The sequence below is a fragment of the Rattus rattus genome, chromosome 11 (assembly GCF_011064425.1).
Source record: "Rattus rattus isolate New Zealand chromosome 11, Rrattus_CSIRO_v1, whole genome shotgun sequence".
NCBI classification, from domain to species: domain Eukaryota; kingdom Metazoa; phylum Chordata; class Mammalia; order Rodentia; family Muridae; genus Rattus; species Rattus rattus.
Genome location: NC_046164.1, coordinates 62,067,045 through 62,092,479, shown reverse-complemented (window position 1 = coordinate 62,092,479; position 25,435 = coordinate 62,067,045). Strand labels below are relative to the sequence as shown.

The following is a 25,435-nucleotide window of genomic DNA, read 5'->3' as shown; positions in this document are numbered from 1 at the left end:
TAGAAACTTAACTTGAGTGTCCCCACAGAAAACAGCACTCTCATGGGTACCAACTCTTGGCTTACTCCTGGAAGCTGTGAGGCGGGAATGTAAGTGGATGGTCTGATGTGTGAGATGCTGGTTGTGAGACTTATAGAGAGATTGTACTTGGAATAAAGCTATGACCAGTATTAAAACTTTCTTTCTCTCTGTCTCCCTATCTCTCTGTCTCTGTCTCCTTCTCTCTCTCTCCCTCCTTCCCTTCCTACCTTTCTTTGTTTCTTCCTTCCTTTCTTTGTTTCTTCCTTTCTTTCTTCCTTCCTTCCTTCCTTTATTTATGTATGTATGTATTTATTTATTTATTTCCTTTTCTATATATGTATTATCCTGTCTCTTCAAGTCTAGGAAGAAAGCAGCGATTTGAGTGTTGCCACTGATAGACCGTGGCGGGCAGTAGATGGCAGTGCAGGATTACAAATCTTAAGAGACTCCCTCTTTCTTCTATTCCAAGTCCCAAATTCTGCGTTAGTCTCAGTCAGAGATTAACTCCTGTCTCCCCAGCCTGCAGCCACTGTTCCCCCACCTCTCTGCAGGAGCTCCCCTCCTCTGCTGGAAACATCCCTGTAAGGTAACTCTGTTCCCTTATAAAGGAGCTGCTCTCCTGGAGAAGAAAGGCAAGAAGGGGACTGTTATGGACTTGCCTGGAGTAATCATTAAAACAGCCTGGGAGGGAGGGGAAGAACTCGCCATTTTGAGTTAGCAGTCACATGATGAGACTGCCGGCTGAGAGTGGACCTGGGAGGTGGAGGGGACTGGAAAAGAAGAGGACTAACCACCCTTCTAGCTCCTGGGAACTGTGCACACTTCCTGCTTCCCAGAAAAGAGAAGACAAGAGCTTCCTGCAGGCTGAATGCAGCCATTTGGGGGAAAGTGCCAGGGGCTGAGGGAGCTGCAGCAGCACGATGGGGCCACTCTGGGAGTCCGGGGACACCCACAGCCTCATTGTGCCTGGAGCTTTCATCCACCCTTACCAGTTCAGCCTGTTTGTTGCTCTGCAGCCCTGGGCAGGAGACCCTGAGATGTCAGATAAAAAGTGCTTTAGAATCACAGAGTAAACAGGGAGTGACCAGAGATAAAGCTGACTGGCATCTAGGACCAAGTAGTAGGAAGCCACCAGAGGGGTTTAATAACTCAGTGGCTGACTTTCGGAAACCGAAATGAACCAGCATCCTCCTGATCATTTAGCCTGCTCTAGAACCTTGATGCCAACCAGGGTTTACTCAGCTGTCTACCTCCTTTGAGTCATCTATTTCCGTCTGTATCTCTCTGCAGCAATTCCTCATACATAACAATGAGTTCACAGAGAGAGGGCAGAGCTTCAGTTCCTTATTCACAGCAATGCTTTTAGAGAATAAGTAGTTAGAGGTTTGCCCAGAGTTCACAGCCAGGCTGAGTTGGCTGTGAGCTTTATGCTGCCCGGCCACACAGACAGCCATCCAGTCCTGCTTCCTCAAGCTTATGAAAATACTATAGGCTATCCTCAGGTACACCCAGTATAGAAATAGAATCAGCCCAGATTAGCCAGTGTAGATTTAAGGTCCTTCCTGTCTATTTGGAGCTGGAGGTGAAGTGTTCTCCTGTGATTTCCTGCATAGCTTTAAGGTTTTTTACCCCTAGCAAATGTGGAAATTATCATCTTATTTTGGCCTGCCTCAACACTATGGTGGGAAGCCCCCTATTAGCAGCTCAGGCTGACCCCAGTGATCTGAGTAAGAAACCACAGTCTATAATAACATGGATGATACTAGGGCTCATCCCTTCTAAGGGGACCCACCACATCTTGAGAGGAACTGAGTGAGCTAAACTCCAGACATCTCAGACAACTCTGATCTATTCACAGCCACCCGCCACTCCTCCTGAGGAAATGGTGTCAGACAAATTCCAAGATGGTGGGCAGCAGGAAATGGTGGAGGAAGAGCCTGAAACCAACCTCCTGAGCCTGCCAGCCCGGCGGGGCCCCCGAAGTAAGTATCTTGGTTCATTCAGCTGGTAGTATTAACTGCCAACCACGAGCTTAGCACTGAGCACTATGACGTTTGATTAGGGGTATTGTTTTTATGTATGATGAGGGACAAGGTTGCCTGGATGGGACAAAGCAAAGTGAATATAATAATTCTCGGAGGTTGAGTTTTGGAAGCCCCTCTTTAAGGGGGCCTCACCCACTTTGTCACAGCTCTGTGAGGTAGCATCAGACTACAAGATAAGACACACAGTTTGGGGGCTTCTCTGTAACCAGGAAAGGTGGCTAGTAGGAACTGAAGTAGAAATAGCAGGGATAATCAGATATGTCAGAATTGCAAGGAGAGTGGCACAGAGACACGAAAGTCGGTGAAGACGCAGAGAGACAGGAATCAGACTAAAGAACAGAGAGGTTGCTACTCATCCTTTCCAACACTGGCACTCATCCCCTGCACACTAATCTTCCACTTCTAGGAAGCTTGGGGCTGGGGGAGGTGGCTCAGTGGGAAAAGCGCTTGGTCTTGCAAGTGTGAAAGCTCAGTTCGAATCCTCAGAACCTGTGTAAAAGCCATACATGGTAACACATATCGGTATCCCCCAACACCTCTATGTCAATGCTTCCTATGGGAGGTGGAGACAGGAGAATCCCTCAGTGCTTACTTCCAGCTAGCCTGGCGTGCGTGTACACACACACGCATGCACATACACACAGACAACCAAGAGACCCTGTGTCAAACAAGGTGGAATAAGACTAACACCTGTGGTTTAGAAAGGGCTCACTGAGACAAACTCATACCTGCACTTAGTCACACAGATGTGCAGGGTCATACATACATACACAGAAGGATGTTTTAAAGAGCCTTGATCTGTTCTTGGACTTTACAGCATTAGCTCTTCTCCATGCAGTGAGCATCATTCATTTTGAGCCCACTGTAGACAAGGGAAATGTGCTGCGCTCTCCCAGTTACACCCTTATACTGTGGCAGAGCTGGGGAGTAGAGGAACTGTTAGACCTTAGAGGCCCTTGCAAGCCACTGACCTAAGTCCAACCCTAAGAAAAGTGTGGCTCTGACAACAAGTAAGAGTCATGCAATTAGAGCTGCTAAGAATCCCAGAAAAACAGGCCAAGTTGATCCCATATAGCTGTTCCTTTTTCTTTGCCTTTATCAGCTTGGGCTGCCCTAACTAAATATCATAAATTGCATTGGCTTAAAATTTGAAGCATGTTTTGCTCACTGAATGAGGCCCAGGGACTTCCTTATTACCAGATGGAGTAGAGTTGCTCAAGCATGGTGGGTGGCTCATGGCTGTGAATTAGCAACTGGGCAAGCAAGCCGGCCACCTTCAAAGGAATGGGGCAGCAGGAAGGACATGTGTGAGGGCTGGTATTCAGGAATAGAGATTCAGAGTACAAGATGCTCCTTGGGTACTCAGGTGGACATGGTCTGTGGATGTAGGACTCTGGTGGTAAGAGAGAGAGTCCCTCCATGTAGAGCAGTCCTTTCTCCCCTCCATCCTGTCCCCTGAACGGGTTTCTTTCAGTACACACCTCACCTTCTGAGCATGTGCCTATGAACTGCTGGGAGCAGACTGCGCTGCTAGGGCAGAGCTTCCTCATGTGCACGGCGTTCGCTCTGCAGATTGTGCCATCCTTTGGTGCACAGGGGGTTCTAAAGTTGGATGTAGCTCCACTGATTGCTTTGTTGTTGACACTTGTACATTTGGTGTCATTCTCCAAAAGGTCACGGCCCAGTTCAGTGTCATAAATCTTTTCCCTTATCCACTTTGAGTTACTTTTTGTTTATTAGGTAAGGATCCAATTTCATCTTTTATTAATTAATTTAATCATTTACATTGTTGGGGGACATATGTGTGCCATGGTGCACCTGTGAAGGTTCCAGGGATAGAACTCAGGTTGTCAGACTTGGTGGCAAATGCTTTTCCTGATGAGCCATGTCACCAGCTGCCAGTATTGTTCTTTTGTCTTTGGACATGTGTTTTTTCAACTCTGTTTGTTGACTAGCGATGCTCTCCTATTGATTGGTCTTGGCACATCTGTTGAGGATCATCTGACCGTATAGTCAAGGATTTATTTCTGGGTTCTCCATTCTGTTCCATTGGGTTACGGTTCTGTGTTTATGCTACTACCATACAGTTTTGATGATGTTAACCTTGTAATGAGTTTTGGAATTAGGAAATGTGAAACCTTGAAGATTATTCACTTTCAAAACAGTTCTAGCTATCCAAGGTCTTTCAAGGACCCTTAACCACTCCAAGATAAGCATTTCTATTTCTGTAAAACAAAAACCATTGTGCTTTCACAAGAATTGTGGTAAATCTATAGGTTGTGTGAGTAGTGTTGACATTTTAACAATACTGAGTCTTTAAGTCTACAAAGAGTCTTTCCATTTATTTTTCTCATCTTTAATTCCTTTCAGCTGGATTTTAGTTTTGGGCATATGTGCCCTTCATTTCCTTCATTGACTTCCTCCTAAGTGTATTACTTAGTTTCCGATGTTATTCTAAGTAGAATTGGTTTTTTAACTTCCTGTTGAACCATTTGTATTTGGTATATACAAATTCAACTGATTTTTGTGCATTGGTTTTGTATCCCACAACTGTGTTGAATTCCTGTTTTGTTCTAACAAGTCTTTTATGGAATCATTAGAATTTCATTATATCAAATCAAATAATCACTAAATAGAGATAATTTGGCTTTTTACTTCCCAATCTGAGTGATTTCTAACTTTCTTTTTCTTGCCTTGTTGCTCTGGGTAAGAGTTTCAATACTCTGTTGAACAGAAAGAGCAAAAGCTGTTATCTTTCTTTGTTCCTGATCTTAGAGGAAAAAAGAATTTCGAGAATTGAATATGGCATCCGTTGTGAGGTTTTTATATTTTCTTTATTATGCTAAGGTAGGCCCTTCTCTTTCTATGTGATGAATGATTTTATCCTGAAGAAGTATTAAACGTTGTCAATTAATTGGTTGATTGGGATGATCGAGTGGATTCGGCCCTTACTCTGAAGTGCCTTCTCAGTTGGTTTTCATATATTGAACCTTCTTTGCATGCCTCTTCCTGTCCCTCTTTTAAATGTTATGGGGAAGTTTCTGTGTTTGCAGTCTGAACCCATGGGAAAGGCTTGTTGACTTGAGTTAAATGTTCCATAAATCAATTGCGAAGCTATTCATCATAACCACCTACCAAACATTATTTACCTATGGTTCTCGAGTAAAACCTCTAATTTTGGGTTCCCCCAGCAATGACAATGACATGAAATTTTGCATACCTGAGTAACACTGAGAAAGCTATGGAACTTTTTGGTTTGTCTGGACCTTTCCCTCTCAATAGACAGAGCCATGGATGTTGAAAGAAACAGATAAATCAGATAAATCTGAAAATGTCAAGAACTTCAGACCATGTTCTGAGCTAGGCAATGATATGGCAGGTACCATACTATGGTTTTTTATGTGTATTATATTATTTAATTTCTCAAGTAGTCCTATGCTCAGGCATTGTTTAGTAGGTTAGGAGACAAGAGCTAGGAGGCACTAACAGCAGAAGCCATGTGAGCAAGTCCTGGCTCTGATATGCTGACCTGTATTCCACTTGCTGCCTGCCATATATCACTGTGGATCCACCAACTTAACCTTGGGTACTCTTTAGACTTAATAATGCAACCCAGTACTATAAGCCCAGCAGCAGTTCTTCAGAGCCTATAGAAAACTCCTTTAAGAAGGCATAGAATCAGTTATAACCTAAATGAGATTATAGACCCAGCCTTTCCTGCTCTTTCTTCATAAAGAGTCTACCCCTTACTTCCCAAAATAACATGTTCATTATTGGATTTTTGTTATTGTTGTTGACTTTTTGTTTTACTCTGACTATTCCTCTTTCAAACGTCAATATACATTAGTCGTCTCCTTTAGAAAGCATTCCCTAGGACCAGTGGGCTCAGTGGACCCTCCTTGTGCTCCCACAAGTCTTGTGCGTGTCTGAAAGCATAGTGTTGATTCACAATCTGTCCTCCCTCTGTCTGCAGACACATCAGATAGCCTTGAAGACACAGACTGGCTCTGAATTCTGCCTCATGCAAGGCTAAAATTCAGATGTGTCTCACAATACGTGCTAGATAAACTGTGTCTAGAACTAGCCTATGTGTGCTGTCTTCAGGCCTTGTTAGTTTAGGCGTGTGTGCTCACTTACCACTCTGAGCAGACTGTGCTCCGCAGCCTTCCACTGTCTGTCCCCCTGGATGAGTTTCTGTGACCCTTACCTTGACCCTTCCCAAACCTCACAAAGTTCTGGACTTCCCATCGGTGTTCACAGCATCTTGCCTTATCTTGTCGCCTTCTGTCACTCTGTAGCATTCATACAGGTCTTCCTGTGTTACACAACATTCAGAGATTGAAGGACCCACATCTGTGACCTCATGGCTTTCCCCCATGCACAGGTCTAAACAGTAAAATTTCTGGCTTCTAAATTGCCATGTAAGACACATGTGGTCCTGACATTCCATGTAAGAGAGAATTTCATTAGATGCATGCCAGTTCCAAATCAAAACAGCATCTAGTTTCAAAGTACATGCATCCCTCCTAGATCCACCTTGCACCATCTCCTAACCAAAACAGTCCAGTGTGAAGCCATTCCTCACTAACATCTGCTTTTTGTTTTCTATTCATTCTTGCTAGTTTCTCTGATTAAAGTATTACTTCAGGGCCAGTTGTTCAGATTTGGTGGAAAAGAAAATCCAATGAAGTTTGAGTAAATGAAATAGATGATGCATTTTAGACGTACATTTTCAAAGTCATCAAGACCCAGAAAGACAGACATAGGACACGAGTGTTCTGATGTTACACCCATAAGAGCTGCCTGAGGGAGTGAGGCTGGGTTACTGGGGAGCATCTGGGATGAGTATGCTAATTAGGAGAAGCACACGACATAATTTCAATGTCCTGAAAAGCTATGCTTCTCTGATTTCATTTCTCCTTTCATCCTTAGAAATTGCTGATATTTAAGATTGAAATATATGTATAACCTTTAGAGGTTTTAAACATTTCCTAATTCTGATCTCCCTTCCAGAATGTGAGCAACATTACGCAAGGCCGTTGGTAGATGCTTTCACATCTGGTCAATGGTAGCAAACCATCAGTCAAGAGACTATATACACGGCAGCGATAAGGATGTACAGGATACATTAAAAGGAGCTTCAGGCAAAATACATGTCAGTGTTATCTGAGTCAAAGCTGCTTGTGGCGATGACTGTTTCTTTGAGCTATATTGTGAAACCATTGCTACCACGGTACCCAGTGGAAGCCAGGGTGCTAATTCGCTGTCTTTGACCTAATGGTTAGGTACTTTAATCTTTGTTGTGGTATAGTGTGGAAAACAGTTACTTTAAACTGATGTAAATACTAAGACCTTCTAAGACATTTCCCCCCAACTGGTTGTCAGTGATTCTGTCTCCATTACTGAACCAACTCTGCAGTTCTACACTGGCTGGGTTTGTCCTGCCCTGGGAGGAGACTGGACTTGACAGCTTGAGGGGAGGATGTGATTCCATGTACAGGAAGATACACATCCAGAAAATGGCTCAAAAAACTAGCAAGAACAAAGGTTCCACGTCCTCAAACATAGTGATTGTGATGAAAATAGTCCATAAAGTTATTAAAGATTGATTGGGCAGCAACAGATAATGACTCGGATATATAGTCACTGCCACTGTACCAGTAGGCATTGCTGCCTACTAGACCCCTTAGCCTGAGGCTACATCAGCCTCCTGTTCCCAGATGGCTTCCAGACTTCTGCGCTTTCCTATCATCTACACTCCTTGTACTCCACTTCTTTCTGATACATTTTTAAATGAGATGCTAGACACTTTCTATTCTCTTTCTCTGAATATGTAGCTTAGATATTGGTGCCAATTCTCATTCCAAGCTTCCTCCTGAGAACTCTCAGCCTGGTTCTCATCTTCCTCACCCGTCTCTCTCTCAGTAGCATCACAATCTCGATGGCCTTGGTCTACTCTTATCACCCTCGCCTTCTCCTTTATCTTCTACCAAAGACCTCCCGAGTGTAGATGAAACAGCCACACTGCTTGGACTTGCTCATATTCTGACTCAGTGGCGTTGGCTGTGACTTAAGAAAGAGTTCTGTGTGTGAGATGTTCCTAGACCCAACTGCTGTTGAGTACCATGAGCTGCATCATAGTTACCAGACTCCATGTTCCTCCCCACCCCCTGCCTCTGTATGTGTGTCTGTCTGTCTCTGTCTCTGTCTCTGTCTCTCTGTCTCTGTCTCTCTCTCTCTTTTCTCCCCCTCCCTCAACCCTTCCCTCATTCTTTCTCTCTCTTTTTCTGACCCTCTCTCCTTATGACCTCATGCTATGCCATGCTACCTGGGTCTCTGGTGCATACTGCACCCCAGCCAACCTGTATCTGCCCTCCAAGTGGAACTGTTGGAAACACTAATGACATTGACTCTCTCCCCCTGCTTCAGGACTTCCACAGAAAACAGTCAAGACTCCTTAGCAGGACATGAGAGGCTCCCCATCCCTTCATCCCCAAATCCTGCAAACTTAACCTGCTTCAGCTTCCCACTACAGACTCTATTCCAATGAGCCTAATATTCTGCCCATGGAATACCACCTCACTTCCTGTATTTTTCATGGGGTGGTGTTAGTTAGGAAAGAACAGAACTGGCACCAAATCTCTAGTATTCTATTTTCTGGGCATATGATCAGGGAAGCCAGTCATTTGTCATCTTGAGCTCACTGTCTTCATCAGCAGTGATGCCCAGTGATGATAACACTGGAGCCTGGAGTTATCATCTAGTGATGACCCAGAAAAGATGCTATGGAAATCCATATGATAATTCATTCCATACATAGAAACGTACCCAACAAATGATAGCTGTACACTTGTTCAAGTGGTTCCCATCTGCATTCAGTAATATCTATGATGTGCGCATTGTCTCAATGACATAGCCAAGGGCTATAGCTACATCTTCAGGAAAGATTTCTCTAGTTGAATTGAGGTTTAACCTGAAACCTCCACTCCTCAGTCACCCATTCACCCGAGAAGCAACATGGTAGAGTCCAGTGCTGATGGAGTTGGCAAATGTTTGTGCCTTGGACAGTCTGGAGCCACTCATTCTCATCTTGACTAAACCAAAATGACAATACCCAGCAAGACCCAGTTCTCCATGCCAGTCCTAAGACACCAATGCATGTATGTCCACCTTCAAAAGAGGCCTCAGCATTGTGGCCTGTTTCCTTATGTGTAGCTCTGAACGAGCAAACTTACAACCCTTTTTATATTTAATGCATCCCCTGAGGGGATAAATGTTTTGAAAGTAATTTCCCTTTACTTATTTATTTTTTAAGGCTTACCTCCCATCCCTTCAGCTTCCAGAACCGGCTTTGCAGAATTTTCCATGAGGGAACGCATGAGGGAGAAGCTTCAGGCTGCAAGGGTAAGACAAACAGCAGGAATGTTCCCTTCAGGACTGATTGCAGTTCGCTGATGCAAGTCTTGCTTGCTTTGTATGCTCCAAACTGTGTGGAGCTGAGAGCCATTCCATCGGTTTTTCAAGTCTTAAAATGTTAACACATATACCATTGGTAAAGATGAACATTCCACTGAAAAACGGTGGTCATTCTAAACTGTTTTCCTTGCTCTGCTCGACAGAGGGACAGTGTATAATTTTTGTTACTGACTATTCTTTATTGAGGTGGCAGCCAAGGTTCTCTGATAATTCATTATATGTAATAATTTCCTGTTTGGTTTTTAAGTCCAAGGCGGAAAGCGCATTGCTTCGGGATGTCCCCACCCCTAGGCCCCGGCGCCTGCGCAGTCCCAGAGAGAGGGAAACAGAGACTGAATTTGGCACAGAGGTAAGATATGGATTCTTTCTACTTTGACGTAAGGCTCTCCTACTGTCTGGCCCTGGTTCCCACTTCTGTAAAACCGAGACAAAAACCACAACCAAATTCTTGATATTGTTTATGAACTGAGTTAACATGAGTTAACAGTGTTTCTATCAGTAGCAGACACGTGATGGTCTCTCTCAGATGGGAAGTTTCTTAGTTTTCTTCCTGAACTAGATCCAAGGCCTTGAGCATGCCAGGAAAGTGCTCTATCGTGCCTTATACACATAGGTCTGCTTGGTATGTGTTCTGAAAATATAACCAAATATGTCCTTATCGGCTGCAGACAGAGAGATGAGAATATTACTAAATCTGAACAATATCCAAAATCAGAAACAACTCTGGTTACAGGGTGATAAGGGCCATTCAACCTGTTTAGGCGGAAGACCCAGCTCAAAAAATAGCCAGACCTGAGGCTCAATAAGAAAGTTGCCCTTGAATCCTGGCTCCTATGCTGGACTTAGATTTGGTCACAATTGATGCTTTTATTTGGAGACTGGAAATGATCTTCTGTTAAATGATTTGTAGATCTACAGAATAAAATAAGACTGTTCATTCAGGGCCCACCGAGAATTAAGTTTTTTATTTGTTTAATCTTAACAGAGCAGGGATAAGTAAGAAAACATTCAGCCCCTCCATCTTCAAGTCTGTGAACACTGCAACCTGTGGAATGACAAGATGATCAAAGAGCAGAAGATAAGCTGTTAGTAGATGGCTCTGGTTTCTGTTACTGTGATAAAAATCTCTGACAAAAAACAAGTCCACGGAGAAAGGACTTATTTGGCTTATAATTCCAAGTTTCAGTCTGTCATTGTGGAGAAGTAAATTAGGACATTACATCCACAGTGAAAAACAAAGAATAAATGCACAGCTCCTTGCTTGCTTGCTGTTTGTATTCATCTAACTTTTCTTACTTTTATATAGTTCAAGATCCCCTGCCTAGGGAATGGTGCCACCTATGATAGGCTTTCTCCTCCTATATAATTGACCATCAAAACACACACACACACACACACACACACACACACACGGAGAAGGGGAGAAGAACAGAGAGAGGGGGGTTTAGGAGTGGTCAGTCAATCTGGTCTAGACTATTTAGAACAAGAGTCTTCCCAGGTGATTGTAGGTTCTATCAAGTTGACAGTTAAGCCAGCACAAAGGCTAACCCTCAACTTAGAATACTCTATGTTTCTAGACTTCTTTTGGTTTAATATGTTTTTTTTCCTTACAAAGCCAAGTACAGAGGTGCAAGGCACTCAGCAAGAAGATGACACCCGGAGTTATTCAAGAATTAAGTTGCGTGATTCTGTACGAAAAATTAAGTCAAAACCCCAGGTTAGAAATGCTGCTTAAAAATTATATTTCTGTTTTTCAAAAATATCTAATCATAGATTCATAACTGACTCCTGTTGCCATGGAGGTGAGATTAAAATACTGCCCCATGTGGGAAGGGAAGAGGGGGACTGGAAATGGTAATGAAGAGATGTTGTTCAGCTCTTAAGTTGCCTCAGCTTTTATGATGGGGAAGGAATGACAGTACCAACTCAAGAACCAGAACAATAATAACTGTCACTTGTTAAAATGAAAAGATCCTATATTTCTATTATTAAACAACAATGTCTCTACATTGAACAATGTGCCTAGTGTTCGACACCTTAATAATCTTTCCAGTAGCACGTACTTTTATAAATACCATATTTTTATGCTTACTGAGAGGCAATTGTATAATTGTTCATACTTTTAGAAGGTAGAGGTGGAGAAAGATGGCTCACCTACTAAGAGCACTGACTGCTCTTCTAGAAGACCCAGGTTCAGTTCCTGGCACCCACATAGCCATTCACAATTATGTGTTACTCCACTTGTAGGGAATCTGGTGCCCTCTTCTGGCCTCTGTGAGCACAGCATTCACACGGTGCACATTTATGCAGGCAAAACACTCATACACATATTATTTTAAAAAGTAACTGGGGTTACGTATTTTAAACATTCAATAACCGCCTGCTGCTTTTGTTAAAATTCATGACAATGTGGTGGTCAGGAGGCCTCCACAAGCTACACTAGCATCAAGCCAGCTATCAGATAATTACATGGGACTCATTCAGCTTCCCCATCTAAACTGCTGCTGTCTGTTTCTCTGCAGCCCCCTCCTGGTTTCCCTTCTGCAGAAGAGGCCTATAATTTCTTTACTTTTAACTTTGATCCTGAGCCAGAGGAGCCAGAGGGAAAAACTCCAGTAAAGGGTGGAGATGGAGCCCATCAAGAGGAACAAGAAGGAGAAGAAGGAGCACATACTCAAGAGAGAGAGAAGAAAACGGTATCTAATAGTGATGGTGGTGATGAGGGGAAGAGTGGGAAGACAAATGAAAGAGGGACAAGGTTAGAGGGGAGCCCTTGGGACAGCTTGGTTGGAAGCAGAAGGACCATTATGCAATGAGAAATGATCTAGTGTGACTTTCTGCAGCCTTTGACACAACCCACAGATTGGGTTGTAAGGGCCTTAACTAAATCTGCCCATCTTTTCTTGTACAAGAAGAAATAAAGTATCATAGCATGGTCTCAGGGCCATGCTAGACTCAACATTTCACACATAGAGTACTTGGCTCCAGAAGGCAAGGAAACCTGCCTCTCTCCCATGTGTTTACCAGAGAGTAAGTTTTTGTGCCAAATACCACCCCTGGGTATAAATTATGTTACATGACTATGAACCCGGGTTCTCTAAGTAAATGCACTGGAATAAGCATCTTCAAAGGCTGCAAGCCCTGTTAGGATTACTGTTGTTTGGGTTTCCACTTCTGAGCTGGCTTCCTTTGTTGTATAATTTTCCAGGTAGCTGGAAGAATAGCAAAAAGCAACCAATGATAACCCACTTGTGAAATGTGAAAGGTCACATTCATCTGAAAAGACACAAAAGGGAAATATAGTTTGTGTGTATATGTGCACAGTGTGTGTGTGTGTGTGTGTGTGTGTGTGTGTGTGTGTGTTCATGTGTGTAAATGTGGGTGCTGCCATGCTCATGTGTAGGCCAGAGGAGATCTTCAGGTGTCTCTCCTCATCTTCCACCTTGCTTGAGACAGGATCCATTGTGTTTGTCCACTGTGTGTGGCCAGTGAACCTTCAGGGCTTCTCCTGTCCCAGATCTTAGTGGGAATATTGTGATTACAGATGCTCTTGTTACACCTGGCTTTTACTTGGGGTCTAGGAACTTGAAGTTGCATCCTCATGTTTTTATAGTAATCCCCCTTCCCTATCTCCCCCAGCCTGGAAACCACAGATTTGTTGTAAGGTGTGTTGAGTTTCATGGGTTCCGTCTTAGTAATTCTCTTCTCAAGTCTGCTAAGAGTCTTGGTGTGACTGTCTCTCGTTGCTTCTCAATGCTGTGTAGGAAGAGGAAGAGCTGCTTGACGGTAAGGATGCTGAAGACTTCCTGTTGGGCTTAGATCCCACAGCCCATGACTTTGTGGCAGTCAGAGCTGCAGAGTACAAGAGTGCCCACGTTCAGCTGCAGAAGGAAAAAGAAATCCTCTTCACGCCCAGTCGGCTGACAGGTACTCACTCTTTCTATGTTCAGCTCCGACACCTTCATTTTCCTGCAAATGAAATATGTCTGACATAGAAGGACCACCCTTTCCAGAGCTGATTCAAGGTTTGGATATGATTTGCTAATTAAAAACGATCTTTGGGAGCTGGGGAGATGCCCCAGTGGATAAAGTGCTTGCTGAGCACTCAGGACAGCCTGTGTTTGGATCCTTGGCATCCATGTAGAAAGCCAGGCACAGTAGCACCTCCCTGTAATTCCAGTGCTGGGGAATGGCGACAGTTTGATCCCTGGAGCTGCCTAGCCAGATAAGCTCTAGATTCAGTGAGAGATCCCATCTTGTCTCAAAAACGTCACATGCACACATTCACACTTGCCTGAGCACACACATACACCTGCTCTGTGGCAAGCAGGAGTCAGAGAGCAGACTGCAACCAGTAACAGGCTCTCTTATTCCCAGGTGCCTTGGCTGAAGAAAGGAAGGAATACAAGTCACATAAACGATGACTTGGTGTGTCATTGAGGAGATAATATGGGTGAAGAGCCTGTGTGATGACCAGACCCCATAGCTTCTGTCCCACTGCTGTTGCTATTGTAGATAGCAGTGGCTTTTAAAGAGCATAGGCTTATCCCAGGGGTGCAGCAAAAGCACCTGTCTAGTCTAATTTAAACACCTGTCTAAGTCTAATCTAAGTAGAGTATGTAATACATACACATATATATATATATATATGGATATATATATATACATACACACACACACACACACACATATATATATATATATACACACACACACACACACACACACACACACACACATACACACACACCCACACTCACCTAAGTACACAGATACACTTGCTCCATGGCAAGCTGGAGTCAGAGCAGAGTAAGTATATAATATGTATAATAATATAGTGCATATATGGGTGAGCAATCAAAAGTATTTTAACAAAGAATACTGCTGATCTGATGTTTTAGTCTAATGAATGAAGAATGATAAAAGAGTATGTCCTGTGTTTTCTGAGGACCAGAGGAGAGTTTTCTAGGGATAAGGTTATTTCTGGTTGCAAGGGGTGGAGTATATAGGAAATACGATGTCTGATGGCCATACATAGACAAGACAGCATGGTCATGTGCTTAATCATCCAGAATGAGATACTCATGGGCCCTTTACTATTAACTCTTAAGTTACATCCTGGCCCCATAGGCCACCCTTCTGTCTTCTCCAGTCCACTGTGCTGCAGTGGACCTCACAGCCTTGACAGAATCTAAATTCTGCTGGGGTCCCTCCCCAGCACAGAGCTTCAAGCTCTACCCCACACCTATGATCTGAATAGTTCCCATTGCTCTGCCCTACCCTGTATCTCCTCTTGCTACACCACAGCACTCCAGAGGCAAGCTTGTCTCCCAACATGCACAGCCTTCAGTACAGTAGTATCTGAGGGTAGGAGTGCATTCTGAGAGAAGTCATTAGGTGAATTTATTGTTGTGTGGTACAGCCTCATATACATCTGACTTGTGTTCATAGCACATTACTCCAAAGAGAAGACCTGCATAGCATGTCACCATGCTGATATTATAGGAACTTGAAGTTAAGTACAGGGACACCTGTAATATAGAAACCTTTGAGCACCACTGTAATCTCATGATTGTGGGCAGAGCATTGCCAATGGAACCACTGTGCAGTTCATGTGGATGACGGCATGTGTTCTCACTTGCAGGGTCTCTCCTCCGGCCTAACACATCTGCCTCTCGACACTAGGGTTGCACGGTGCCTGCCCCTAAGCAGACCCCCGCTTGTACCTTGAGTTCACCTCTTCCCTCCTCTCAACTTTGTGTCACTTCATCAGAAGCCATTCTAGCGCAGTGGTTCTCAACCTTCCTAATGCTGGGACCCTTTAGTCCCCATGGGTTGAGTTGTGTCCACTATCACCTAAGTGATTCCACACAGCATTAGCCTGACCTGAAACCCTGACTCACACGAGAATATGTCACTGGAAAGTTCACAGTAAAGATCTGCTTTTTATAAAAAAAAAATAAAAAAACAAAACAAAAAAAACAAAAAAACAAAGAAATCAAGAGCACACAGATAGCCCTGGTCACTCTCACCTCACTCACAGAATTTGTTCCTTTTTAGTTCTTGGTACCAACCGATGGCCTTATGCATGTTGACCCCACTCTCTACACAGACTACATTGCCAGGCTGTGAGCTTTTTAGTTTGCAAAGCATTTCTTTGGACTGGACATAATCTAATCCTCCCAGGAACTCAGTGAAGGAAAAAATTAGCAGTTCTGATACAAAAGAAAAGAGCTCCAAGTACCTGGACTGAATTTGCAAGGCTAAAATGCAATAGCTCTGGTATAGACTCTATACCCTGATCCTTGGCTCTGAATGCCATGTTCTTCTCAGAACAGCCCACTGCTTAGTCTGGTGCTGAATTATGTAGGTGTTGTGTCCTAAGTGCACGATATTATATGATTTTGTAAATTAACACATTCATCTTTTCCTCTGTTCTGCTTCTAGAAATTAATTTAGAAAAAAAATTTTTTAATAAACAAACTCTGATGCTTGTTTTAATTACCCAAATGGCAGTTTAAAGGTTGAGGCTGGCACTGGTGTTTATTGTATTTGTTTGTGAACTACATAGTGCCGACCTATAAAAAGCTTCCTGAGAATATACAGCCCAGATTTCTGGAAGATGAAGGTCTCTACATTGGGGCAAGACCAGAGGTGGCACGCACCAATGAGAACATCATGGAGAACCGACTGCTGATACAGGAGCCTGTGAGTGGGGACTGCATTCCTCAGGGGAGCCTGGCACCTCACGTCATACACTGGACTCTTCCTCTGTAGAGTCTGAAGAGACAGACTCTATAGCGGCTTCTTTCTACTTTTGTTTTTTGTCTTTGTCTCTCAGTACATTCTGAAGGCCCAAACAATACCAACTCTCAGCTGCTCAGAGCATGCCTCCTGCAAACTAGATGCTGACATTTCCCAGGTCCCCAAAATTTTAATTGTCAACATGGAGAATGATTTCAATACTATGTTCCCTTTAAATCTTTAACAAAGAGAACATATGATTCTTATTAAGCATTCAATCACTTGTCCCCCACCCCCACCCGCACCCCCCCAAGCCTTGGTTTTTATTTTGTTTTTTGTTTGTTTGTTTGGTTGGTTGGTTTTTGTTTGTTTTTTGTATTGTTCTGTTTTGTTTCTCGAGAGAGTGTTTCTCTGTATAGCCCTTGCTGGCCTGGGTGCAGAACTCCCTCTGTAGACCTGGCTGGCCTTGAACTTTGAGATCTCCTAGCCTCTGCCCACCAAGCACTGGGATTAAAGGCATGTGTCACTTTTGCCAACCCACTTACTTGTTTGAAATGTAACTTAATAGTGGGGTCGTTCATGAAGAATCAATTTCATGCAGACAGAAACTCTTAAAGTTCTTTGAGGGCCCAAGGTGGCACATGAAATATGCAACTAACACAGAAATTGTCTGCAAATGTTTTCCAAAATGTTTTCTGCCTGAATATAAAGACACCCAGTCCTTCTCTCTGCTTGACCCACAGGAGAGGAAGTGGTTTGGAGATGATGGCAGAATCCTGGCACTGCCCAGCCCCATCAAGCCATTTCCCTCAAGGCCATCACTGTCCACACAGGAGCAAAGCCCCAAGGCTGAACTGGAGACTTTGTACAAGAAGGTACAGGTGCCCTCTTTGCTTTAAGCCCTTGTCATCTCATGAAGTTGAAGTTACCCTGCTTCCTGAATAGCTTGAGCTGAGTTTATAACTTCACTTAGATTGGTTTTTACATAAGTCACCGCCTCCCTCACACAGGAGCCCAAATAGCAATCCTCGGAGTGAGCTGAGTGTTCTTATCCTCACATTCTGTTTGCCCCTTCTTATCTCTTTATTATCACACATGCCCGAAAACTGTTCTCCCCTCTCTCCTAAGGGATGTTTACTGTCCCTCTACATCCCTTCCTTCACATCTGAATATCTCTACCACACTGCCGGATTTGGGTCCTTGATTTACTGCTTGTGTGGTGAACTGGGTCCTCAGTCTCTTTGTGTCTTGAATCTTTTGCCTGTAGAGTAGGATTAGCAATAGCATCTTCTTCCTAGAGACCCTGTGCAGACTGAATGAGAAAATGTGTGCTACCATGACAGAATACCTTAGAGATTTACTAAGAAAAGACATTTATTTATATCATAGTTCTAGGGGTTCAAGAGCACAGTGCCAACAACTGCTCAGCTCTGCTGGGAGCCTCAGGGAAGCTGCTGTCACAATGATGGGAATATGTGTAGGAAAGCTCATGTGATGATAATGAGAGACAGAGAGACAATTTAAAATGGCAGGATCTGCTTTAAAACAAATTGTCTCTTGAGAACTGGTCCACTCCATGGGACCAGCATGAATCACCTCTGAGGACAATCCCTACCGTGTCAACAAGCAACAAACTCGAGGTGACCAAACTTCCAGCATCCAGACTCTGAGGGACAAACATCAGACATCATTTCAAGTTTGTAGTATCTTTGCACTGATTAAATAAAACAGAATGGGCATATGACAGCCATTCTGTACAGTGGAGTGGTGAGCATATGACAGCCATTCTGTACAGTGGAGTGGTGAGCAGACAAGATACAGGTCCCACTCCATTTGTCTGCACACACATATACTGTCTGCTGTGCAACTCTGGGCAATCCCTTTACTCTCTGGTCTCTCCTTCATTAAAAAGTAGGAATGATAATAATGTCTATGACCTGCTAGGTTCTTGTGAGTGCTGAGATGACCATTGAGATGACTCTTTTTAAATTTCAAACTTCTGTAAAGTAGATCTTATAGGCAGATGTTAATGAATGGCTGCTTTGTGCAGAGGGTGATCCTGGAAGTAGGTTTACATGTAGGTCCCAGCCAGGGGGATTTATCAACTACTTATCACTAAACAAAGATGTGATAAAATTAGTAATCAAGACAACATGAACTTATACCTATGTCTTTTAACCCATCAATCCATCTCTTCATCCAGCCATCTAAACATGAAACGTTAATATAACAAAGTACTAAATTATGGATAAAATTAGAAAACTTGGATAACTAATAGAAAAGCCACCTTTGGGAGGCAGTGAATCTGTTCCTTAGCAGTTCTCAGCTAGTTTGGAAATGTACCGAAGTTAAGGAGTCAGATTGTCAGTTGCACCGAGAGTAAAACTGGCCAGGAGAATGCCGTTAGGATGTAAAACCGGATGGTCCTAGTCCATCTCAGGTGTGTGACCTTCCCCCTCTAGACACAGGCTGAGACCGCTAAAACTATTTGATGATTTACCTCACGAAGTGCCAAAGAAATTGTACCAATCGCCCAATTTGATCTAGTCAATCCTGCAATGGAGGGGTCTCCTCTTGGGTGTCTCTAGGTTGTGTCAGGTCGACAGTTAAAACTAACCAAGACAACATATAGCACTGTGTGTTTTTCTTACTTTCAGCATGACATTTGAAGGATATATACACTATAGAATAGTAGAGTCTGGCATTACTGATTACCTGATGGTTAGTTTTTGTGGGCTGCTAATACTTAACAGGTAATCTCCTTATATTTTCCAAGAAAATACACCACCATCAAAGCACCATACTGTTCAAGAGATCCCTTAAAATTGACTCTTCCTGGCTCTACATATATATCCTCTGACTAACACCTTCCTGTCCTCTCTCACCTCACCTGCCACAGTACTCTTGACAGTAGCCTGAAACATGGGAAGAATCTCACTGGCTATCACATGGATGGATAAATAAAGAAGATGTGGAAGATACACACGGTGACTGTGTTAGTCAGCTTTCCTTCACTGTAACAGAATATCTGAAGTAATCAGCTTAAGAGGAGAAAGAGCTAGGTGTGGTAGCACACTCATTTAATCCCAGCACTTGGGGTGGCAGAGGCAGACAGATCTCTGTGAGAATAAGACCAGCCAGGTCTACAGAGTTAGCTCCAGGTCAGCAAGGGCTACAGAGAAAGACTCCGCCTCAAACAACAGCAAAATGCTGTGCCAAAGTCTATCCAGAAATGCCTTTCTTTCTAGTCCACTCTTGGACTCAGCCATCTCTTGTGCTAAATAGCTTTCCTGGGCCCTGGCTTTGTTTTATCAGCTGATGGAAATAAAGCCCCACTACTAGATCAGGAGTCAGCAACCCTTGGGCCTTTAAAGGACTCTTGGTGCTCACACTGAGAGGCCCCAACTCCGATGCTCACTCGGCCCAGCAGGAACTAAGTACCATTAAATAAAGCCGTTCTCCTACACCATCAATTCCAATGATGGATGTGTGTTGCTTAAAAGCAGGATAATGTGCAGCTTCTGAATTGAGATGAGGTTACCAATGATGAAGGAATAAAAACAGATGTACAAACACACAGTTAAACTTCAAAGAAACTATACAATTTAACAGGTTTTATGAGGGGACCAATTCAAGTCTAAAATTTAAAAAATACCAAATAGAACAAAACATAATAGAAAATGCAGTTTTCCCAATGACAGTAGCAAAGTGTGCTAGTCACTGAAGGCCAGCCCGGCAGCTGCTGGGCTCCTTCCACCTTCCCCTTCTGTGCTGTTCTGTCTTTAACTGGGAATCTGCTGTGTACTATGCTGTACTAAGTTTTAGGAATCCAAAGGTTGCAACGTCCAAAGTTGCCCTTAATCTTTGTGTGCCATATGAGGAGACAGAAAAGGAGCCAGAGGTTAAAGGTACTATGTTGGCTGGGGACAGCCTGCTATACCAGTTTGAGGAAATTGCAAGAAAACCATCCTCTTTGCTAGTTACTGCTTGATAACATTTGCACTTGCCCTTCCTGCTCTTCTTCCCAATTTCTTACAGAAAGTCTGCATTGGTTGCAAATGCCAGAAACCCAGTGCAAACTAGTTCCCAAACTGAGGCCAAATTATAAACCTGAAGGAGGAGGCAAAGGAAACACAGCCAAAGACTAGAACTTGGGCCGGGTGCTAGAAGGGTCTCAATCTCTCTCTCTCTCTCTCTCTCTCTCTCTCTCTCTCTCTCTCTCTCTCTCTCTCTCTCTCTCTCTCTCTCTCTCCCGCTTTCCTCTGATTTTTGCCTTTTGCAGAATTTTCCATATGTTGGGAAAGGGGTGTGTGTGTGTGTGTGTGTGTGTGTGTGAGAGAGAGAGAGAGAGAGAGAGAGAGAGAGAGAGAGAGACCTTTGATGGTCTAGCTCACAGCTCTAGAGGAAAAGAATGCTATTTCCCCATCTCACTCTGTCAATACTTAGACAAATAACAGTCGGTTGTAAAGGAATCATATACCCACCCAGGCCATAATCCAGGCAATATGGCAGGGTCCTTAGAAAAGTAAACTGAGAATGGTCTCCAAGAAGACCTGAAAGAGAAGACAAGGCATCTGCCTGAGGTACTGCACTTGATTGAGCTTTGTTATTATTTTCTCAGGACTATGTAGAGAATACTAGTAGATCACCCACCAACGCTTCCTCTTACAGCCTTACTTTTTAGTTTTCAAATAAAGAATGAGGAATCATGTCAACTTCACAAGTTGAAAAACAATCTGGAAATACTCTCTCTCCTTGGAAGGAATCATTGCTGTTTCTTCCATGACAGTTCTCGGTCTCTAAGAAATGGAAGCAGATGGAAGAAGACAAGACCCAGGGTTCTTTCTCCCTGAAACAGTGAGGGTTGGGCATTCTGAATGTCTGAGCTTAGCACTGAAGATAGACCAGCAGCAGTTACTGGAGGGTGAGCTCATCCTGAGCTGGGAGAGGAATGCTGGGTAAAAGTGCCTCGGGCAACACTGGGAATGCATAGCAACAGTCTACCACAGGCTCTTACTCATCCAGAGAATACAGGCTGGAGCCTGAGAAACACACCCTGAATGACTATAACTCTGGAAACGCCCATGGAGAGGGGAGAGTGGGACAGGACTCAGCCAGAGAGGAAACTCCCATCACACCTGTGATTGACATTTAATTAGCCTTGTTTTGCTACACTGAAGTTATTTTAATTAATGCAGATTATCTGAGTGGTCATAGGAATATGTGAATTTTATTGCCACCTCTCATTTCCATACATATTTTCCAAATTAATAGACTGTCGATGTGTAATAGCCACTGACTGAAGTCAGGAAGGATTGCTTTAAGACCAGTTGCTCAATTCTTTTGCTGGAAGGAGCTTTGGAAGCTATTTGTGTTAACCAGAAAATTGCAAGATTGTGTGGCATAAATGTTTTATTTGCAAATTATGAGGCTAAATGGATGTTGTAAAACTCCATGGCAGCACTGGTGATCCCACCCTACATCATCTATGGGGAACATGACCAGTACTATCTACATGTAATTCTTTTGCATGTCTCAGGTAGGTATACTGGATTGGGACCAGAAGTCCCAAGGCTACCCTGGCCTTGCTTTGGGACCTTGGGCAAATTTCTGTGTATCTCTGGGCCCTTCTGTATCTTCATCTACAGAAATGGTAGGCTGAGGAGAAACACTTAGTTGGCCTTTGTCCAGCATGTGGAGCCTTGCATACATCATCCTCTTTATTCAGCAGTGATTGGTGGATGTCTGCAGTCTACTGAAGTCCAGAACCAAGTAGCAGCCAACATAGAGAAGGAAAAAGCCCTTACCTTGTGGGATGAGGCTTGGAATGTGCAGAAGAGGAGATTCTGGCATTAGAGAGCCATGATTATAATGTTAGTCCACAGCTGACTAGGAAGAGAAGGAGCCCTCTCTATACTTTTGTCACATCTGTGTATGTCTGTGTGTGTGTGTGTGTGTGTGTGTGTGTGTGTGTGTGTGTGTGTGTGTGTGCATAGAAACATCTCATTCATTTAATAGAGTGTCTGGCTTTGCAGTTATTATTGTCAACATAGTTTTCTGTATTTGTACTTCTGGTAAAGCATGCTCATATGAGCCTTCTTTTGCTTCTTTGTACTGGAATTCTAAGAAAGAATATATGAGTTTTAGACAGTCATTTCTTACTAGTCAGTTCTACATGGTTCTCCCAGATGAGCAAATATATACACTATTTATGTATATTTAGAATTAATGGTTTCTTATAGGACCTAATATAGTGTGTCCTATATTTAATTACTGAAACATTCAGATTCTCCTTTAAAATAGCATTCAGCTTAACTTTAATGAGAAGCCATACTAACTTTTTATTTATTTTTGACAATGTCCAACATGCATGCAATTAATTATGTCCATATTCTGTTACTCCATCTTATCTCACTCCTGAATACCCCTGCTTCCTCCCACCTAGTCCCCCTCCTTTATCAGACCTTATTTTAAACATCCTTTTAAAACTGATTGTGTGTCTTAAAGCATCATAATCTTGAATAGGAATACATTAGCTATGTGGTTTGCATATGAACTGTACTCCACAAAATGATGACATGCCCACTTCACTGAGCTTGCTTTGAGAGTTTCTGGAAACCACACTGTCTCTGAGGCTCTCTGTATCTTCACCTGTAGAAACAAGAAACTGAGGGGGATTTAATTGGCGTGTTGTGGCTCGATAGACATGTTTCCAAATTCCTCACATGTATCATCTGATTTATTCAACAATAATGAAGAAATCATAGAACTCATCTGTGCCAAAAGCATTGAGTACTCTGTCTCAAAGCACTTGGTACTGTCTTAAAGCATTGGGTACTCTTTCTTAAAGCATTGGGTACTCTTTCTTAAAGCATTGGGTACTCTTTCTTAAAGCACCACTAATGGCAGTCTGTCTCTAACCAGGAATATAAGCACAAAATCAATGATGCTCCCGGCTTCAGTAAACAGTGGTGATTGATGGGAAATATTTTGGAGAGGTTCTAGAAGAAAAACAGTCTCATTTGATACACTCCATACCAAGGAATTCCCTTCTTGTTTTCTGCACCTAGGGCTCAGCCTTCCCCCACTTCCCTCCCTCCCATTATTCAACATGCTACAAATTTTTAATTCTTAGTTACCACAAAGGGCATCTGTGACTCAAATAGTCATGGTCATCAGCTACAAAACACAAGACTTCAAGAAACAAGGAAGTCTACAGGAAAAAGATCCATGATTGTTTGCATCTGACAGACTTTCCTTTGAGAACAAAACTCAAGTCTGCTCTCTTTGGCAGGCAGAGAAGTATGTCCACAGTAGACAGCACATGATTGCATCTGGAGAGCCTCCAGGAAATTTCCAACTGGACATCGATATTTCGGGCTTAATCTTCACTCATCATCCCTGTTTTAGCAGAGAGCATGTCTTGGCATCCAAACTGGCCCAGTTGTATGACCAGTACCTTGCAAGACAGCAAAGAAACAAGACAAAATTTCTTACAGATAAGGTACTTGTGTTCTCCATACTTGTTGTTGTTGGGGCTGGTTATTCTGATTAACCACTGGGGATGCTTCTAACATCAAACATTTCTGTCCCCATTTCACATGTTCTCTGTCCAGGGCGTATGACACTGTCCTACCTAGAGGCAAAAGGAAGGTGTCTTATTTCCTCTTCCGGTTGCTGTGCTAAAATGCCATGACAAAAGCAACTTGAAGAAGAAAGGGTTTACTTGGGCTCACAGATCAAGATAAAGTCCATCACACTGAGAACATTAAGGAGGCAGAAGCCTGAAGCAGCTTACCATATCCATTATATGAAGAGCCCAGAAAGCCTCACTGTTATCTTTGAAAGTAAACCTGTTTCTGAAATACTTAGTAAACTTTACATTTCTAATGAGCGGTCTGATTATCCTGCTCCCAGAGCAAAGATGGATAAATGTTGTTCATAGAATTCCAGATTCACACAAACAGAATCAGCAATGTTTTGTCAGTGTCAGCTTTGGTGCTTTTGGTGAAAGGCTGAAGATTGCTGGAGCCTTGAGCATCCACAGAAGAGCTCTCATCTTTCAACTCATGGTTAAAGAGTTTCTAACCTAAAACTTCTATTCCGATAGCTTCAAGCACTAAGAAGAGCTGTTGAGACCAGTCTTAACCCAGAGAAACCTCATCAGTCTCTTGACACAACCCAGAAAACCATCAATGAGTATAAATCTGAAATTCGGTGAGTAAAGTTTTCAAGGACTTCCCTTGTTCCATTAGATGTGAGTTTGCAGTTCATATTTCCAGACTTTTGAAAATGCATTGAATTCAGGTGGAATTCTGCCAAATGAAACAGTGTTAGTAATTTAACATATTAATGCAGCTCAATTTCCAAGAATCGAGGATGGCAGAAGAGCTCACAGGTCCTAGCTACCGACCCTTTACCTCTGAACTGTAGGCTATACATAGACTCTGAGAGAAGGAATCACTGTCTTCGTGTACCCACAGCTGAGGCCACCAGGGTCCAATAGACACCTCCAATCTCAGTGTCACACAGATTGTCCTTGGAGGGTCATAAATGTGATTTGTGGAGAGGGTTCATGGTGGACAGGGGCAGTAGAGAGGTAAAAAGGGTAAAGACTAAAAAGTGTATATATGTGAAGTTATTAAAAATAACTTTAAAAATTAGTATAGCACAAAAGGTGCCCACCAGCTGGAACGAAGACCTGGGGCTGTATAGTCTAAAGAGCCACATGCCTGTGTCACAGGGAGACAAATGCCGTGATGTGTAGCATCATTCACAAAAGTGAGATTGAGAAATAACCCAGTGCTACCAGGATCGCACCTGGGCAGACACAGACGTCTGTTCCTCAGTTTAAGATGGATGTGCCTGATAACACGCTCCCACATCGGAAAATCTGGGACGCAGTGTTCTATGGTAAACCCGTCCACATAGACTGTCTGTTACACAGTGTGGCCTGCTGAGAGCACATGAACAATACCCGTTTGTCTCAGGTAATCATCTGTTCTGTGGACAGAAAAGGTATCCATCCATTCTTTATCCTGGGAAGGAGGAAAGCGGTGTGAATTTGGCAGGGGGAGGGCAGCCTTCAGTTGTAATATCATTGAAAAGAATTCAGAGCATTGAGAGAAGATGTCAGTGGGCAGCATCTT

At 43.1% G+C, this 25,435-nt stretch overlaps 1 protein-coding gene across 2 annotated transcripts in view; it reads left to right on the top strand.

Moving 5' to 3' along the window:
• Nucleotides 1-1,879: 1,879 nt before the first annotated feature.
• The window catches only part of Cc2d2a (coiled-coil and C2 domain containing 2A), a 69,193-nt gene continuing 45,637 nt past the window's right edge, over nt 1,880-25,435 (top strand). For both annotated transcript variants that reach the window (XM_032916005.1, XM_032916004.1), the window contains exons 1-10: nt 1,880-2,003; nt 9,382-9,470; nt 9,790-9,891; nt 11,158-11,259; nt 12,065-12,238; nt 13,307-13,469; nt 16,114-16,250; nt 17,030-17,161; nt 23,581-23,790; nt 24,397-24,503. In XM_032916005.1, the coding sequence (XP_032771896.1) occupies nt 1,904-2,003; nt 9,382-9,470; nt 9,790-9,891; nt 11,158-11,259; nt 12,065-12,238; nt 13,307-13,469; nt 16,114-16,250; nt 17,030-17,161; nt 23,581-23,790; nt 24,397-24,503 (1,316 nt within the window). In that variant the 5' untranslated portion in view covers nt 1,880-1,903. The remainder of the gene's footprint in view (nt 2,004-9,381; nt 9,471-9,789; nt 9,892-11,157; nt 11,260-12,064; nt 12,239-13,306; nt 13,470-16,113; nt 16,251-17,029; nt 17,162-23,580; nt 23,791-24,396; nt 24,504-25,435) is intronic.